At 39.6% G+C, this 17,940-nt stretch overlaps 1 protein-coding gene across 2 annotated transcripts in view; it reads left to right on the top strand.

Annotated features, from left to right (window-relative positions):
- The window catches only part of PDZRN4 (PDZ domain containing ring finger 4), a gene marked incomplete at both ends in the record, with an annotated part of 253,790 nt that overhangs the window by 203,064 nt on the left and 32,786 nt on the right, over positions 1–17,940 (top strand). For both annotated transcript variants that reach the window (XM_080630330.1, XM_080630331.1), the window contains 2 exons: positions 5,778–6,031; positions 7,607–7,709. In XM_080630330.1, the coding sequence (XP_080486456.1) occupies positions 5,778–6,031; positions 7,607–7,709 (357 nt within the window). The remainder of the gene's footprint in view (positions 1–5,777; positions 6,032–7,606; positions 7,710–17,940) is intronic.

Raw genomic sequence — 17,940 nt, 5'->3', positions numbered from 1 at the left:
CTTTTTTTATACTCAATGCCTTAAATGCAATTAAGCAGTCAATAAATTTGGAATTTAAAATCCCAAACCTCCTCTTAAAGGTGGTGTTGCCCACTCAATATTGTTGAAACAGCTACACAAACCCTGCTCGCTAGTTTGCTGTAGTTTACTGCAGTTGTGATGAGAACTCCATTCTCTGTACATCTACCTGGGGCACTTTTTCCAATCCAGTTTAAAAATCTGTTGAATTCCCTAGGATAGCTTATTAGACAATACTTCCAAGCAGTGTCCAGCTCTTTGCAGGGGTCTTCTGGGGATGTGTCATGTCCTTCAGAGAGGTGTTGCAGCTGTCAGACCTGCCCACAGATGCACTGATCGTGGTGGACAACTTGGACAAAATGAAGCATCGTCCTGAGGTCACTTGAAAGAAGAGTTCATCTTTTCTCACAGCTGCCATTTAGATAACAAAAATTGCCAAGAAATCACTGGGTTATCTCTCTCTGGAAGGAAGCTTTGCAGACTAGAAATTGGTGTATTTGTTTTCCTACTTTTTGTAACATTTCTTTTGTCTTGCTTAGATTAAAACTTAACCATAAGCTTTTCAGCCACAGTAGATTTTTGCTAAATACTGTGAAATGGAAGTGATGCTGTTTACACGTGGGAAGATGCACAGAAGGCTGCAAGTACTGGGCATTGGCTATTCAGTACTGTTGAACCAGCTACACAAACTATCCAACAGGATAAACTTCAGCTCTACAGGTAATGGAGATGTAATTCTCATTACAAGCCTGTGGTTCATATCTGAGGGAAGCAGCCAGACCCGGCATGTTCAGCAGCTTGTGTTAACTTTTAGGAAGGATGACAAGATTTCGCAGCAAGGGCAACAAAGGATCAATTAGGAACAAGTGTCACTTCACTCTTCTGGCTAAGGAAGAGGAAAAGTCATTAACCAGCGTAATAAAAGTTGTCCTTTTACTGAACTTCCATGACCCCTGACTGAGATAGTGATATTGGGTAATGGCTGAATTAGGTACCTTTCAGATTAACTTGCTGAAGAAGTGCGGCTTAGTACTGAACTGTAACCTAAAAGGTCAGCATGTCAACTGTCCTTTCTGTAGATGAGCTATCACATTTGCGTTAACAGAAGAGTTGCAGTGTCCTCTGCTGCACGCATGTCGCTGGTAGCTCACATGTCCTGTGCTCCGCTGTCCTGCCTAGACAGCATCACAGCTGGTGGCCCTCAGCAGTGGAAATTTTGTAGAGCCTGTATGCGCTAGAAGCTGTAAGTCTGGGAAGAAGGTGGTTTTGGTTTTGTACTTTGTCTGTGTCTCGCAGTTAGGGAGGGCTCAAATGCCTGTCCTAAAGAAGGACTGGTCAAACTAAGGGAGTGTTTGATCCTTTCTGCCAGTTTGCTGTCCAGGGATGTACCCAGGGTGTTGTAGCCTGGATGCATTGAGGGCTAAGTGTTGGAGATGGAGAGACTGCTGTGATGAGAGCAAATCTAGCACCTGTCAGGTCAGAGACATCTTTTGCATGGGTGTTGAAGTCTCCTAGGACAGTGAGCCTTGTGTGAACTCCGTCATCATGTCAGACGGCATCTCTTGTCATTTTGCTAGGAAAACCCTTATGTCTGGACATGTCTGCTCCAGCAGAACCCTCTGGTCTGTCTGGTTATTCTTTCCTTTGTCTTTGCTGATTAAATGAAGGGTCTCCAAGGATTTTACTTCAGCAGATCTGATCTTAGATTTCAACTTGCGTATCCTGGGGTTTTGCTGAGGATAGAAGATTATCTCATGATCTGCTAATGTGACACTGTTTGTGATGGTTGCATTCACATGACTACACATCTTTTTTCTTTTTTTCTTTCTTTTTCCTTTTTTCTTTTTCGTCTTATTATGGAGGAATCAAAGACTATAGGAAAAATTGTGGCCCATGTTAGAAAGAATTATCCAGAGCAGAAAAGTGTTAGAAGACAAGTCTATTTCATTCAGTCACAGGCACTTAACACTTAAATCCTGGAAGCAGTCTTCTCAAAGAACTGATTTTTCTTTTCTTTTTGGTAGAACCCAAAGGATAACCTAACAACCATTCACCTACATTTTTTTTTCATAGTCACTGTTTTGTTATTTAGTTCTGTCCCTTTTTCCTTCTCTGCTGTCCACCTCTGCGTGAGTGGGAATAAGCCCGGTGGTGCTGGCATTAGAAGTGGCAGTTGGCCAATGTCAGTTGATTTGTGCATGAAAGACAAATCCATTTGCTGGTTTATTTTCTGATAATGATGAGGGTTTGCATGTGGTTGGGTTTAGAGCAGGAATCCAAAGGGAGTAGCCAAGATCCAGGCAGTGGCCACCAGTCACTCTGGGGGAGATGTTGACAAGTAGCCCAGACTTTGCAGTGTGTCCAAAAGCAGGGGGAGAGTGTTCATTAAACAGAAGCTTAATCAAACAGGGCAGGAGGATGGTTTACATGAGAAAAGATATATTCTTTACTTAACATTCACAACTTGCTTGTGGATTAATTAGCCCATCTGCTACAACAAATGTATTCCCATGTCTTTGTGTTGACTGTTAAAAGTGACTGATTTCTCTATCCACTTAAAATAGTACCCTGGATTCCACTGAAAGTAACCTTTTGGAGGCAAGAAATTTATTTAATCATCCACTAAGAACCTATAAGTGGCTTGCTGTAAATAAGTGCTCAGCTGTCTATAGCTCCCAGGATAACTATACGAGTGTTAAATTGGGGGATAATGCAGGAGGCAGAAAGCCCTTTAAAAGCTATGTGAAGAGAGCCTCTAACCCCATCTGTAGTATTGGCTTTAGGTTTTAAAATAAGTTCTCTCTTCCCAGCCCCAAAGTGGGCAGGACAGCTGCCAGCATAGAGTAATTCAGCTATAGATTTTCTTTTGAGAAAGGCGGCGTTCATGAATTAGGTGACCTTTATGCATATTGACAAAGTGTGTTGATGAACTTCAAGTGACAGTTTAAACAAGTATTGGGTTTCCAAAGTGCTTGTGTTTCATCAGAAGCCAACATAAAGGATGGATCATTTTTAAAGTCTTCAAATTAAATAGACATTTAGATGAAAATAGAGGGCAGCCATAGGTTCCCAGGATAAATAACAATTTGTAACTTTCGTGATTTTTCACACTCATGTGATTTTAAAATTTTATAATTCTTTGGAAGTACAATTTGCATGTAAATGGCATGGTTGTGAAAGTATGTCTATTTCCTCAGAAAAAGTGGGAAGTATTGACAGATGTGAATAAACACAGCTTCTGGTTTTCACAAAAAAACCTCATAATATATTCAGTATGCTATCCAAATATCTTTTTGCTTTGCTGATGTGGATCTCTGATTAAATGGTCAGCTTGTGCCAAAACCAATGTGGTTCAGCTGGGATAGAGAAGGGTAAAAATTCATACAGTGCTATGTGGTATTTATTCCCAAGCATTTGCTTTTAGAAGAAACACCTTATAGTTATACAAAACTTATCTGAAGTGTTAAAAGGGTTTGGGAATCTTCCTGTTCCTAGGGCCTTAGGAATGAGGGGCCTCATAGCATTCTTTTGTTACAAAAACCGCAGAAACTGTGGGAAATTGTGTCCTTGATAGGACCTCAGAAGCAAGAATGAAGCAAGGGCTGAACTGAAAACTGACTAGAAGGCCCAGGCTGGAAGCTTTATCTCTAATTGCCTCTATTATATGGGGCTAAGTTTAAACACCCTAGCAGTATAACTTGTGCTATTGGGGAAGGTGTGCAGAAGCTCACTCCTTGGAGAAATTTGATTTATTTTCTTATAACATAACTTGTTCCTTGACTGCTCTGTCCCTTCCTTTTCTATACCACTGATATTTTCCCATGGAACTTAGATTGACATAACCCAAGGTTATAATTTGATGGATGATAATTTAAACGATAAAATCTTAACATGAAGTCTTCACATTTTTGGCCTCAGTCATTAGAGAAACTATAATATGCATTAAACTTAGATGACCAAGATAGCTGCTATTCATATTACTTGATCACAGTGTAGGCTGCAGTAGCATGGTATTTCTGGTGGTCCCAGGCATTCAGCACAGGGAATTTTGAGCTTTTTTATGTATAGAAACCTGTTCACAGAATTTCTAGACTTCTCATCACCACATACAGTATCAGGGTTTGCTAGAAAGATCAGCTGACCTTTGCATTGGTAGCTATGCCACGGTGTGGTTATTTTGCGTGTCCTCGTTAGTAACATAGCCATGAAAACACTGCTGCTTTGGATGCTGTGTCAGAGAAAAGCTGATTCTACCTTGTACTCGAGCGTGTACTCTGGGAAAGTGTTGAGTTGATATAGACATGTAATTAATGGTCAACTGTATCACAGCCATCCGCATACATAGACAGAACTCTGGTTGCACGTCTTGCTTCAAATATGACATTTTTAATCGCAAATACTTCTGACTGGCTTAAAAATGTTACTGAATGTGTCTGAAAAGCTATTTTGAGTTTGCTGGTGTTGTTCTGGTCATATGTTTTCCCTTTATGACAAGAAAGTTCCAAGAATTTCTTGAATGTAAGAGTGATGTGGCAAAGAAATTTTGGGTTCAACCAGTTTCAGAGAAAAGTCAGCTATGGTGTCTGTCCCATTTCTGGGGAGGGTTTAGATTTTGTTCATTACACAGAAATTTCATGACTTCATTTTCTATACAACAAAGTTAATTTCGGCATGAGCTTGCAATAGAATCCTACTTCTGATTTGCTGCCAGAGTAGAGATTTTCCAAGGGATATAAATTTGAATCAGGTTTTGGTACCCTTCAGCTACTCACAGTCCTTACTAGAAAACCCTCTTTATACCCCAGCACAGGGTCATCTCATCTCCACAGTAGCTCACAACAGTTAGGACTTGTGCAGCAGTCAACAGCAGTCCCATTACTTTGGAAACAGCAGAATAGTATTTTCTGTCTAAGGATGTTGTCTGTGTCCACAAGCTTAGCTACTGACTGCCATTGACTGCCATAGCCCTCACATTTTGTAGTGGACTCAATTTTGCCCTAAACATGAGAATTCATATAAACTTACCCTAGGGCCTCATCTAGTCTGGTTTGCCTCGCTGCTTTGCCTGTACCAGAGAAAAACCTCACCTCAGTCTTTCAGTTTTGCGAAGCTATGCTGCATTTGCAGCATTATTTTCCGTGGTTTATTTGTCTATTCATAGCAAATTGTTTCTTCAGTTTGTTTGATTTACATTTCTCAGCAGTTGACTGTGTTAGTCAAATCTTCCTATCTTTGGTCTTAATGATTGTATAATGGCCACAGCAGATAAGTGACAAAACATTGAAAATTGGCCTTGTTTCCTTTTAGACATCAACGACATGTTTATTGACATCTGCATTAATAACAATGCTGTGCCAGAAATCCTTTGAAACAGTTACATGCCACAGAAAATGCTGAAATTGAAAATTAAGGGCACCCCTCTGGTTTTATTTGTATTTTCTGAGGTGAATAAAATAGCATGAGAGAAATCATTTCCAGTGACCTTTCTAAATACTGTAGTTTCTTTCCTGTGTTCAAATTATATTGGGACAGTTATGGAATAGTTCAAACTCTTTTTGATTTCTAGCAAAGTTTAAAGAATTTCTTTCTTCTCCCAGCTTTATCTTCCCTCTTGCATGGATGCCAAAATACAGGCCAGTCAGCATGTAGCTGACCAGATGTGGTACACAAATCGTTCATCTCCCTATATTTTACACCCATATTATTATACTGTCTTTTCTTCTGTGAGTAACCTTTGGTGTATTTTTGTTTTTCTCTAGGTCAATGGGAAGGATCTCTCCAAGGCCACTCATGAAGAGGCAGTGGAAGCTTTTCGCAATGCCAAGGAGCCAATTGTCGTTCAGGTTTTACGACGAGCCCCAATCAGCAAAGCTCATGGTAGCTCTCAGGATGTTCGGCTTGTGGATGCCAGCACTCAAACTGACATCACTTTTGAACACATTATGGCTCTGGCCAAACTAAGGCCTTCCACACCACCAGTTCCTGATATCTGCCCTTTTCTACTCTCAGACAGGTATGGTTTATCTTCTGCTGTTTACCTGAAGGATTGGGGCATTGCAGGGGTAGGCTTGTAGGCTTCTCTTGAGAAAGCATCATGAGCACTTTAAATAATTTCTAAATGTTGATAATCGCTGTCCTATTCAGGCTTCAGTTCAGTTTTCCTAAACTCTGTTCATGGATTAGAGCTACAGGAAGGATTTTTGGCCATGTTTACTTTGTGTTCATATGTTTGATCATCCAAACAACTAAGCCCTAGTCAAGAAGGAAAACACTTCTGTGTTCCAAAATACCAAAAAGGCTTCTTCAGGTTTAGAAAGAGCTGTCTTGTTGCTTTCTGTTCTTCCAAATTTCTTACTAAAAAATCAAAGAAACAGATTATTTAATTTAAAGATCCCCTTATCAAAAGCAAAACAATTAAAAAAATACAGAGATCAAAAGCGCAATTTCACCTGTTGTATAGCAAATGATATGAATTATATTATCCCTCAGTTGAATTCCTTGAAACTGAATTGAATGCAAACACCAACAGGTGGTGCTTATACAGAAATAGGGTGTAGGCTCTTTCCTCCTTGGACTCCACCTCACAAGCAGCATCTAGTGGTTGACCCCTTGCCCTCTGTCTGTAGTCAGGAAAACTGTGATAGCCCTAGAGCTTTTCCCCTGATTTTCTGGCATGCAGTGCATCTCATGCATCTCTGCAGAATTGATGCTAATGGAGAACATCCCACTTTTGACTTTGATGTAGCTCCATTTGTAGAAGTTCTGGGAAAGTTTGGTAGATTATCTCAGAGAGGACTTGTCAGCCAAATGCTGGATTGAGTTTACCACTTAACTGCTGCACAGCTAGAAGCATGATACATGTATACTTTTGAGCTGTTACTGGGTATTACTAAACTCTTTGCTACTGTGACTGAAGTTCCAATATCCTCGGCATAGGGAAAGCTTTCCTACCTGTACTAAGATAAATGCACACTGGGCGCTGTGTGGTTGGGATCCAGCCTTGGTTCTAAGTCTGTACCTAAGTGCACATTGTAAAGATTTTATTCTTTGTGCTCCAAGCCCATTTAAAAGTGCAGTTTACTGACATTTTTAAGTGTGCATCTACTCAAATGCACTTCACCACCCTGTTATCACTTTAACAGAATAGGATAATGCAAGTTGGTTTATGCTAGTTCTTTAGAAATTTGTGAGCCTGGTGTGGGTTGTAGATTGTGGATGCTCAAGACTATATAATCAGATAATTAGTGAGTTGCCCTTGGCCATGACGCAGCACATGAATCTGGAGTTAGGTACCTTTATAAGCATAAGGAATCCCATATTGTCATAATTAAGTAGTTTGGCCCAAACTGACCCTTAAATCTGACAAAAGACAAGCCCAGCAAAATGAACTCAGCTGAAGGATGAGCTTTTGAAAAGAAAACAACCTGTGCTGCTTCTTCATATTGTTTCTTTCAGGCTGTCAGGCCACTCTGAGTAGCATTCCAGAGATGAGAAAACTACAGAGAAGTGGGGGTTTCTCGTAACTCTTTAATTTAAAAAAAAAACTATTGTCTCATCTATTGTTGTTCTCATGCTTTGTTCCACATAGCTGCCATTCTCTTCACCCAGTGGAGCATGAATTTTATGAAGGTAATGAGTATCTTTCCAGCCTGCCTGCTGATGCAGATAGAGCAGAGGACTTTGAGTATGAGGTAAGATCACCGGCACACTGCAGCCTTTATTTCTGTTATTATAGATATGATATTTGCACAGCTGACAGCAGGCTCCTCTGAGAAAAATAAGAGTGGGAATACTTCTTAAAAAATTGGCACCAAAGACTATTTTATTTTATACCTGTGTAATGTCACAGGCTTTAGTGGGGTTAGGCTACACACGTGAAATGTGAAAGCAGAATTCTGCAGTGGGTGGCTACTTAAAAGTCCAGGGGGCTTGTTAAACATATTCCCTCTTTGTGCAGTGGAGACTGTAACTCAGATGCTTTGCTTTTGCAGTTTTAACACTCTAAAGCAAGCCTTTCCAAAATTAAAATTGTAACTGGAAGCTTAATTGCTTTTTTCCCACCTAATTTTAAGAATCAGTTGGCCTTATGTCTCATGCCTTACAGGTCAGTCTTCCAGTTATTTTTGGGTTTGTAAGATCAGGCAACAACTTTGAAAATTAATGTAATTTTTATTACTTGTTCTTTGATATTTGTCATTGTAAGTATTGCAATTATAGGAAACTGGGCTCTGTATCACAAATGTCCCTTTGCTGTTAAAGTACTGTACTCTCCAGTGACAAGGGTGGATGTGTTTCAGAGTCACTGGAAAATCATTATGAGAGGCTTCCCAAAATTATAACGTGATTGGTGATGTTGCTCTTCATTAGATTTTCATTTCAATCTCTAAATAGTCTTCTTGTCTGCCATTTATTAGCTTTTCATACTTTGTCACCCAGTAACAAAACATTTGTAGGGACAGGCATAGAAGCAGATGGTTGTTTTTAGTATTAAATAGTGCTGAGTCTTTGCATAAGTTCAAGTTACTGTATTTTAAATTAGTGATTATAAATAATTAAATATCTTTAATATAAGATTTTAAATATCCTATCATCTTGTTTGCTCTCCCTTAAGGAACCTTTTTAAAGGTTTCATATAACTGGTTGACATTTGGAAATGAAATTAATGGCAAAAGCTTTGGCAAATATGCCGTGTGTTCTCTTCTGTCGTGTCTTTAGTGGCTAAAATGCCCTATTGCAAGTTCAGCTTATTGTTCTGTTCTTCTGGCAGCCTGGGGACTATGAAGTTCTTCCCCCAGGAAGCAGAAAAATCAAATAATATCTACTTAGTGAATCTCAATCAGAACAAGGAAACTTTTATTTGAACTCCGCAAAAAATCGTTGCTAGGGATTAGTGAAATCATTATTTCTTCCCAGTTGGCTTTTGGTGTGGTGTCTCACAGCACAAAGGTCTCAGAGCTTAAGTTCTGGTTTAACTCTCCATGTGTAATATAATATTACATTTCTCTGTCAAGTGTGTTTGTTTATGTCACTTCTTCCTTAAATGTAACAGGGACTATTTTTCTAGTAATTATTAAATAAATTAGTAAGGTAAGCATCTAGGGAAAATATCTTTCATAATGGTTAGGTAAAAATAATTTTCACCATTTAGTCAGAATATCAGGACATATTCAAATACTAACAGTTTTAAAGAGTCTACTGGTGGAATCAGGTCCACTTTATTACCATTATTAATCCATAATAATAGCTGGCATAAGTATTGTGACAATGGCAAATGCTTGGGCAGGTTCTCAGTTGCCTGTAATCTCTGATAATCACACCATCATAGCCATTAATTTGCTGTCAACTGTGGTTCAGTTGCCCAAGGCAAATTCACTGAGTGACTGAAAAAAAGTGTTTCATGTGAAATTTATATAGGGAAGGAACTGTCTGGTTTCCTTTGAGAAGCAGCTTTCTACTAAATACGAAGGTTTTGAAGGAGAAACAAAAACATCTTGGATCCTTTAACTCATAGATCTCTGGACATGAAAGACATTCCCAAAATTTAAGCCTGTATAGTAGTACTATGATTTAGGTTACTCACTGGTTTTATTATCTCTTATTTCAGATCCTTATAAGATATTATTAAGCTCCCTTGCTGTAGCTAGGGAGCTGGAAAAATTGATAACATTGTCCCCAGAGATAGATATCTGCATTAAAAAAAAAGTCTCATAAAGGACAGAGTCAAAAGGGATTTATCAGCTGATGTTGCCAGTCCAGGGGAGAAGCAGCAGGACAGTGAGTGGAGCAAAGGCTATGGTCCAATGTCAGGGTCTCTACCACAATATTGACTTAGTGGTCACCCTGCTGTGACCACTCAGTCCCACCCTTGCCCTGGTGTTTTCTGACCCCTCAGTTATGTCAGCGTTTCCTTTTGTGAATCAGATGGGAGAAGTAACCCAATATTAAAAAAAAAAAAAACAACCCACAAAGAAACAGATTTTTAGAAGGGTTGTTTTTAACCTAGCCCATCTGCCTGAGCTAGTTTCCAGTAGAGCTCCACAAATTGCTGCACTGGTGGCAGCAGCATCAGGGAAGGAAAAATGTTCGAGTACTTGGGAAGACAGCAACTTATAAAATCAGCATTATCCATCCACCATCTAAGGGTGCAAGTATCAAGAAGAGAGGGTACAGAAGCTCTGTTCCTGGCACTCTGTGGGCTGCAGGCTGGATGGTAGAAGCACAGAGAATTCTCTGTCTCCCACCGTCTTGAGTTCTCCTGTGTTAAGGGAAATAGGCTTATTGTTATTACTATGTTTTCTGTAGAAGGAAAAATATATCAGTGCTCCATGATTTTATCATTGTTTTTTCTTCATAACAGTTTTCTGCTGTGAACTTAACTAATCACACATAGCAAAAAACCTACCTGGTGTCAGAAGCATGGTGCAGTTGCATTCCCATTGTTCTGTACAGCTCACAGGTCTCCATGGCAAACTTAATAATTTTTTTAGTGAATTCAAAGCCAGACGTGGAGATTTCAGAAAGGAATTGAAAGAAGATAGCGAGTAGAAAAAGAACTAGGGGAACACCTCGTTATTTCCTAGAAATGGTTTGTAAGTGCATGAGTTCTGAGCACATATGTGGAATACTCAGCCAAATGAAGTAAGGAAATCAGATGGTTAGCAACTGAGGTGCTACGAACAAGAATGTTTTCCAGGAAAGGGAATGTCCTGGAAAGCTTTGATCAGCTTGGAACTTGCTTACAGGTATATTCTGCTGGTTTAAGTACCTGAGTTAAGTACCTATCTGTGTGTAGGAGGATCACATATGATAGGCAGCACTGGGGATATGGACTTACACTTGCCAGTGAATTTGGTAAGATTAGACACTTACAAGACTCTTCCATTCCATTTTTAAGCTAGAAAAACCCAGTGGGTTCTTCTCAGATTGTCACAGTGCAATGAACTCAAGTATAAGCCAATTGTCTTGGAAGGATGAACTCCCTGGGAGGCTCATTAGGATCCATACAGTACCATACAGTAAACAAATGGCTGGGAACATGACGAAGCTGGAGGGTTGCTGATAGCCAACTTGAGCATCCTTATGTTGCTGCTGCAGAACTTGTCCTAAAAGGAATCCAAATTGTTGGTAGATATTAAGACAGTTGAGCCAGCATCAGTCAGTGTTGGCAGAAAGAGAGCAAAAGATTTGCAATTTTGGCATAGCCAAATACCCATGAGGACTTTTAAGATAAAGCAGGAATTGACCAATTTGTAAATGCTCAGTTGGACTTGCAGTCAATATCACTGAAAGAAAGCCAAAGATGTTCAGGACAAACCCAACCAGTCTGGCTGTGAGTGGCTGTTGTGCTGCTGGAATTGCATCATGTGATGTTAGAGTACACCTCACACCCTCTGGTACCAATGAGGTGAAAAGGGCTAAAATTATTACAGTCAGTAAATCTCTGTTAAACATGACTCTAAAATTTGCCCTTGTAAGAACAACAGAGGATACTGGTGCTAGAGAAGAGTAAATAAGCTAATGGGCATGCATTTCTTTAACAATATTTCTGAACCTACTATCCAGGAGAAAGAAGCATCATATACTTGGTTTGGAACATTGGCAGTAATACAGAAATTAATGTCACTTAAATGGTGGAATAGTGAAAAAAATAGGTTAAAAAAACCCTGAAGAATATTGTAAAGGCAAAGCTGGACAAAAAAGAAAGTGTCATTCCTCATAGCAGCCTTCCAGTATCTGAAGGGGGCCTACAAGGATGCTGGGGAGGGACTCTTCATCAGGGACTGTAGTGACAGGACAAGGGGTAACGGGTTCAAACTTAAACAGGGGAAGTTTAGATTGGATATAAGGAGGAAATTCTTTACTGTGAGGGTGGTGAGGCACTGGAATGGGTTGCCCAGGGAGGTTGTGAATGCTCCATCCTTGGCGGTGTTCAAGGCCAGGTTGGATGAGGCCTTGGGTGATATGGTTTAGTGTGGGGTGTCCCTGCCCATGGCAGGGGGGTTGGAACTAGATGATCTCAAGGTCCTTTCCAACCCTAACTATTCTATGATTCTATGATTCTATGTCTGGTGCTATTCAGGCTGAGGAGACTGCCTTTCAGTAAGACAGGCAGAAGAAAATAAGACGTTACAAGCAGGCACCAGCGGGTAGTGTTGTTCAGTCAACAGGTCCTTATCCAAGGGCAGAGACCTTCATACTATCTATGTACTGAAATAGATTTTGAGCAAAAGCAAAACAGGAAGTTTTCTGCTGTGAGAGCCAATATCTCTAGAGAATTACAACCTTTAAAATCTCCTGTATCTGAGATAGGAAAAGATTCCTGTTTCTACCTGAATGCTTCTTACAAACAGCAAAAGTAGACATGCTTGAGAAGGAATAGCAGTGGGCTGAGGTAACTGTTGTTGCATATATGAGGAAGAGTAGGCTGAAGTTTGCTCTCAGAATTGAGGGAGGGGTTTTGGAGGGATGTTGGGTGTTAGTTGATGTGGATGTGCTATAAAGACCAGCATAATTGTCTAAAAGACTTTCCAGCTCTGATTGTTCTCATTTTTAGGCACAGGCACAAGTGGCTGCACCACTACAGTAACATAGCTTGCAGAAGCCTGGAAAACCACATCAACCATACCAGGATTAGCATTTTCAGAGTGAAAAAGGCAGAATGGCAGCCATTGCATTTGCCTGCTTGTGTCTGATGACTCGAGTTTTAATGCATGCGAATGCCAGTGTTGACAGATTGGGGCAGTATTAAAACCAGTACCTGGGAGAAATTACTAAGGGTTGAGTTGACCCTGTATGAAATTACAAGGTCCTCTGATGCTCTCACTTAAGGGTTAGAAACCACTGAGCTGCTTATTTTATGTTTTTACTCAGGAAGTTAATGCATGTCACTAGATCAACAGACAACCACATGAGGCATGTGCAGGTGAAATCTCTGTGGTCAGTTTTTATGAAGCCTTTTGTGTCCAGACACAATGATGAAAGGATCAGAGGTCCTGCAGGAAACAGCAGCCACAAAAGAGCATAGTATTTTGAGAAAAAGCTGTGTGAAAAGGCATTTTTCCCACCCAATGCCTCTGTGAAACTTGGAGCATAAGCTAGAAACTACACACATGCTGTTTTGATTCCTCCTATGCTCTGGAAAACAGGACCTAGAAGGTTCAGAAGAAACAGAAATTACAAGATTCGTATGAAAGTCATCAGTATCTCCTCTGAAGTGGAGTGACCCTTAGTGTTCTCAGGGTTGGTTAACACCTCAGGGCAAAGCTGAATATTTGTAAGTTCATGCTCTGCTTTGTAGATCCAAGGCAGAGATTTTCAGCCGGAATAGGGAAATAAATGTGTGTGTGTGCATGCTGAATGTAAGTGCTAATTTATGGGTTTGCACAGCCGTTCATTTAAATGTTTTGATAAGTATTTGCACTCATAAATCTGTTAACTGTAAATGTAGAATAGTTAAGTTTACCACTAGCCTCATCCATACTCACTGAATTTGCTAAGGTTTCCTATTGACCTGAGCATTTATGGATCAGATGCTGTTGGCTGTTTTCACAAATTACAAAAATGGTCTTTGAAGAGTGAAAAGCTAGAAGACTTTGGGAATTGGTCATGAGTAGGGTTTTGTGTAGACCTTACTGAGCACTTAAAACTCCCGGAGGTGTGAATTTCATCCTGTTCTCTTCCTTTCTCTTACGTGTCTGAGCATTGTAGCAGGTACAGTGCGGTGGTAATACATTCATTTATTCTTCCAGTAACACTCATCCTATCGTGATGGGGGAAAGTGTTTCAGGCGCAAATTCACATTTCCCATTTCTGTGATGTAAGGCTTTTGAAGTTACTGATTTTATTGGTATTTTTTCCTTAAAGCAAAAGAAGCAGATTTGTTCAGTTTAGCAGCCTGAGTGAGGCTGTTTATCTGGGTAAAGTTACTTGAACATATAAGCATTTGGGGGTTGAGGCCCTCATGGGCCACTAAAGCATGGTCTCTGCTGACTTTGTGAAAGACCCACCACTGCTGCGATAGGCAACAGAGACCTGCCTGCCCTGCAAATTCATATTAAAGGCCCTTTCAACACTTGGATTATTTATCCACTAAACCAAACAGATCTGTCTATCTTGTAAATACATATTTAGGGCCTTTTTAACATGAGGATTACTGAGCTGATAGCCTGTAACAGCTCCCTCCAGAGCTGTGATAGCCTGCAAACACCCCTGTGTGAGCATTAGAGGCACTTGCCACAGTGCAGTTGGAGCTCCTGCTTCAATTGCTAACACCTGAATAAACAGTTTTTATGGAAACAGCTTCTGTGCACACACTGCCAGCATTTCCTATCTCTGCAGTCAGGCTCTTTTGTTTTGTCACCCAGTGAGTGTTTCTGTACAGCAAAGCTGACCCAGAAGGTAGATGTGTAACCATCAAAATGGAAAACATTTCTTAGATGGCAGTTTTCTAGAAATTCCTTACATGTAGTATGGAATTTCTCTGCGTAGCTATTAATTCATGGTTTTTATTTAATAGCATAAATGGGTGAGAGAGAGAGAGAAAAACCTTTTTTGGGCAGGGATGGTTCAAACCAAATTCCTGCCACGTTCAGGTTGGATGACGGGAGTAGAACCCCTATGATACCTCTGTGACTTGCTATCAGATTGTGCTTGTTTCTTCTGTATTTCCTGCTGAAATTGGATTCTTTTTTCCCCAAACTTTTTAAAAATTGGGATGAATCAAGAAAAAAAACCTTTAGCAAATAAAAGGCAGGTTTTTAATTCAACAACCACCAGATATAATTTAAAAGAGAAGGCTTCAGGAAATAAGGACTGTGATAGACATGGGTGTTGCATTGTAGAAGAGCTGAAATGGTGGACATTTTGTCTGTCCATTGTCATCAGAACTGACTGGTGTGGTAAGGGGGATGTGAAAAGGCTTGGTGGCAAGTGTGGTGTAGATTTCCAGCGGAAAAGCAGATACTTCTCACCACTTGCCTTATCTTATGCAGCTGCTGTTACAGTGAAGGAGCTGATCTGACAGCTGAGAGTGAGCTGAGGTAAACTGGGACTTCATGTATTATGTTTATTTTCTGACCGTCAGTCCATAATTGCCTAGCAGTTATGGCTGAATCATGGATGCTGCATGGTATAGAGACATTTCACTGACACCATTATACTGATCTCTTGTGGCAATTCTTAATATTATATAGCATCTGCTGTTAAGAAGTATCATGAAGGAAGGGAACAAGTATCTGTGTGCCTGTGATCTGTGGTCTTGATTGCTTAGGAAAGACTTGGTTTGTGAGATCTGTGTTGTGGGGGTTTTTCCATTCCTACCTGTTGTATTATACATACCCAAAGGGAAAAATGGTCTGTATTCTAATGCTATTAATTGCAAAGCATGTGAGGAAGTCTCCTGGACAAGTAGATTATTATGGTTCTTTCAGTTGGACCTGAGAAAACACTACAGCGATCAGGTTCTAAAACCCTTCCTCGAGACTTTTTTTCCTTTTATCTCAGAAGGAGCTCTGAGATGTTAACACCTGGCCTGTAGTCCAGGTGACTGTCACTGTGGACTAAGAGTGGAAACGGTCACGGTTAAAATGGAGAAGTGTAACTGAAATATTTTTGTGCTGTAATTCTGTGGATAACACTGTGAAAGAAGACTCTTACAGCACGCATTTGGTGCACTACAGCACAAGATTATGTATTTCACTGGCAATTTTATTTTTAAAATGCCTGGGGATTGAAGTCAGCATAATTTACACATAAGCAATAATAAATATGTAATTTCTCCCTAACTGTGGCCATTGTACGCTGCAAATGAGCAAAGGAGTGGCAAAAAGAGCAGTCTTTCCTTTTACGTTTTCATCTGTCTTTTAAGAATTGAAGTCACTTTTCAAGTATAAGTTAATTAAACTTCACACCATTCCACTGAGGTTCTTCAGTCTTACTATGTCCTGTATTGCTACAGGAATTCACAAGGAGGTGAACTAAGGACAGTCTTATTGAAGGACTTGCCAAGTCAGTCAGTAACAGAACTGGCAGTGAAACCCAGGAGCCTTCACTTGTAATGCATCTCTCTTTTGGCATTAAATCACTCTTCTTTGCTAGTCATTGGATCATTTAGATGGAAGAGAGTGTCAGGGTAGTTTTTGCCACAGTTGCTTGTTAATTTTGAGTGTGTTACTGGATGTCATCACAAAATTCTGACATTCAAAGCAGATGAAGTTGCTGTCATCTCACCTCCCCTAAGTAATGAATATCCCAATGTAAGGATTTGAATTGTGTCCACAACTACAGAGGATCATGAGACAGTGGGGAGAAAAGGACACAAAACTGACATGGGCAAATTTATCAAAGTTATTACCATTTATTGTGTTTTAAAACAGGAGGAAAATATATCAAGTCAGTGATATTCATTTTGTTTGATTTCATAAAACAAACACAGGATTACACCTCCCTTCACCTGAAAGCTAATAAAATTTTTTCCTTGTTGTCAGAGCTTATGTTTTTCCAGGAAAATGAAGAAAAGTGAGCTTAGTTCAGCAGCACTTTATTGTTGGGCAACATTACAACATATATTATGTGTTTTTTTCTCTCAGCAAAGGAAGAAAAAGGAGCTGGCAACATTTTCATATTTATGGAAATCTGTGGATTATAAATCTTCTGGTTTGGAGAAATGCTTTGTTCAGACAGTTTTTATATTATAATACCACATACCCCTTTACATATGCTTTACAATGAAAATATTTCTAACGATTTTATTAATGCTATTTTTCATATGTGTTCTGCTTGAAAGTTTGTGTAGTCTATCTTGGAAACGTGGAATCTAGCTACACAGAGAAAAGATGAGAGAAAACAATTTCTTTCACATATTCTTTTAAAAATAACATAAGTCATGTTAACCAGCTGCTATAATGTCACTATTTTAAAGCTTAGGAAATGAAATCCTAGGAAATTCAAGAGCACAGGAAGCAAGGGCCGAATCCCCCTAACAAGAGGGAACCTTTTACAAGAAAATGTACTTTAAATAAGGTTTCAATATTATGCATGCTGGGCCTTCAGAGGAGAAATCAAAAAAGCAGGAGAGGTCTTTTCTCTGGAAGTTTGCTTTTTTTATTTAATGAGGCAGCTCTTCAAAGAGAATGTGATAGTCATTCCTGGAGGGCATGGCTTGGTGAGCAGGAATACAGGTGAAACTGTATTGTGCATCAAAAAAACAGATGATGAGTTTGCTTTGTATTTCATTTCATGATTTCATCAATCTATCCAAGTGTGTGTTTGGGGATGGAGGACATTTCCGTGTGCAACAGAAGTCTGAACAGCTGAAACTCAGCATGGATATGGTGCCCATAGACCTCACTTTGGTGCCAGGAAAATTAAAATGCATTTTAAAAGTCATTGCCTATCGCTTCATGTGCTTGATTTATAGGCACATGTATGTGATTAAAATTTGCATATTTCAACTATACATATCTTAACACATATATGTCTTAAACTAAACGAGTATGGATGGGGTGGAATTTTAGAATGGTGTTTTCTAAGAATTTTGAATTTTACAAGCTCAACTTTAAATTTAGCCTTTTCATAGTATTTTGCCTTTACTGCTTCTGAAAGGCATAAACTGAAATACAGGAAGGTATATTTCTCACAGCTGTCTAAAACTGAAAAATTACATTTTCAATTTGATTTTAATTAATATTCCAAAATATCCTTCACACAGTTGTAGATCAAGGCTGTCCAAACGTGTGGAATTCTAACTGGTTAGGAGTTTGAATCTACAGCTACGTGTTCTGCTGTCCAGATAAATGCTCGCTGCAGCAGATGTTGGCACATCTGTTATGCCTCCCCATTTCGATTGGCTGCCTGGGTGTTTAGAAAGTGCTGATAAGGCAGATAAATCTTCTGACACGTTTCAGGCACAAAGCAGGCAGGCAG

Source organism: Psittacula echo (assembly GCF_963264785.1).
Source record: "Psittacula echo genome assembly, chromosome: 1".
In the NCBI taxonomy this organism is placed as follows: domain Eukaryota; kingdom Metazoa; phylum Chordata; class Aves; order Psittaciformes; family Psittacidae; genus Psittacula; species Psittacula echo.
Note: the sequence above shows the minus strand (reverse complement) of the source record. Positions and strands in the feature narration are given on the sequence as shown.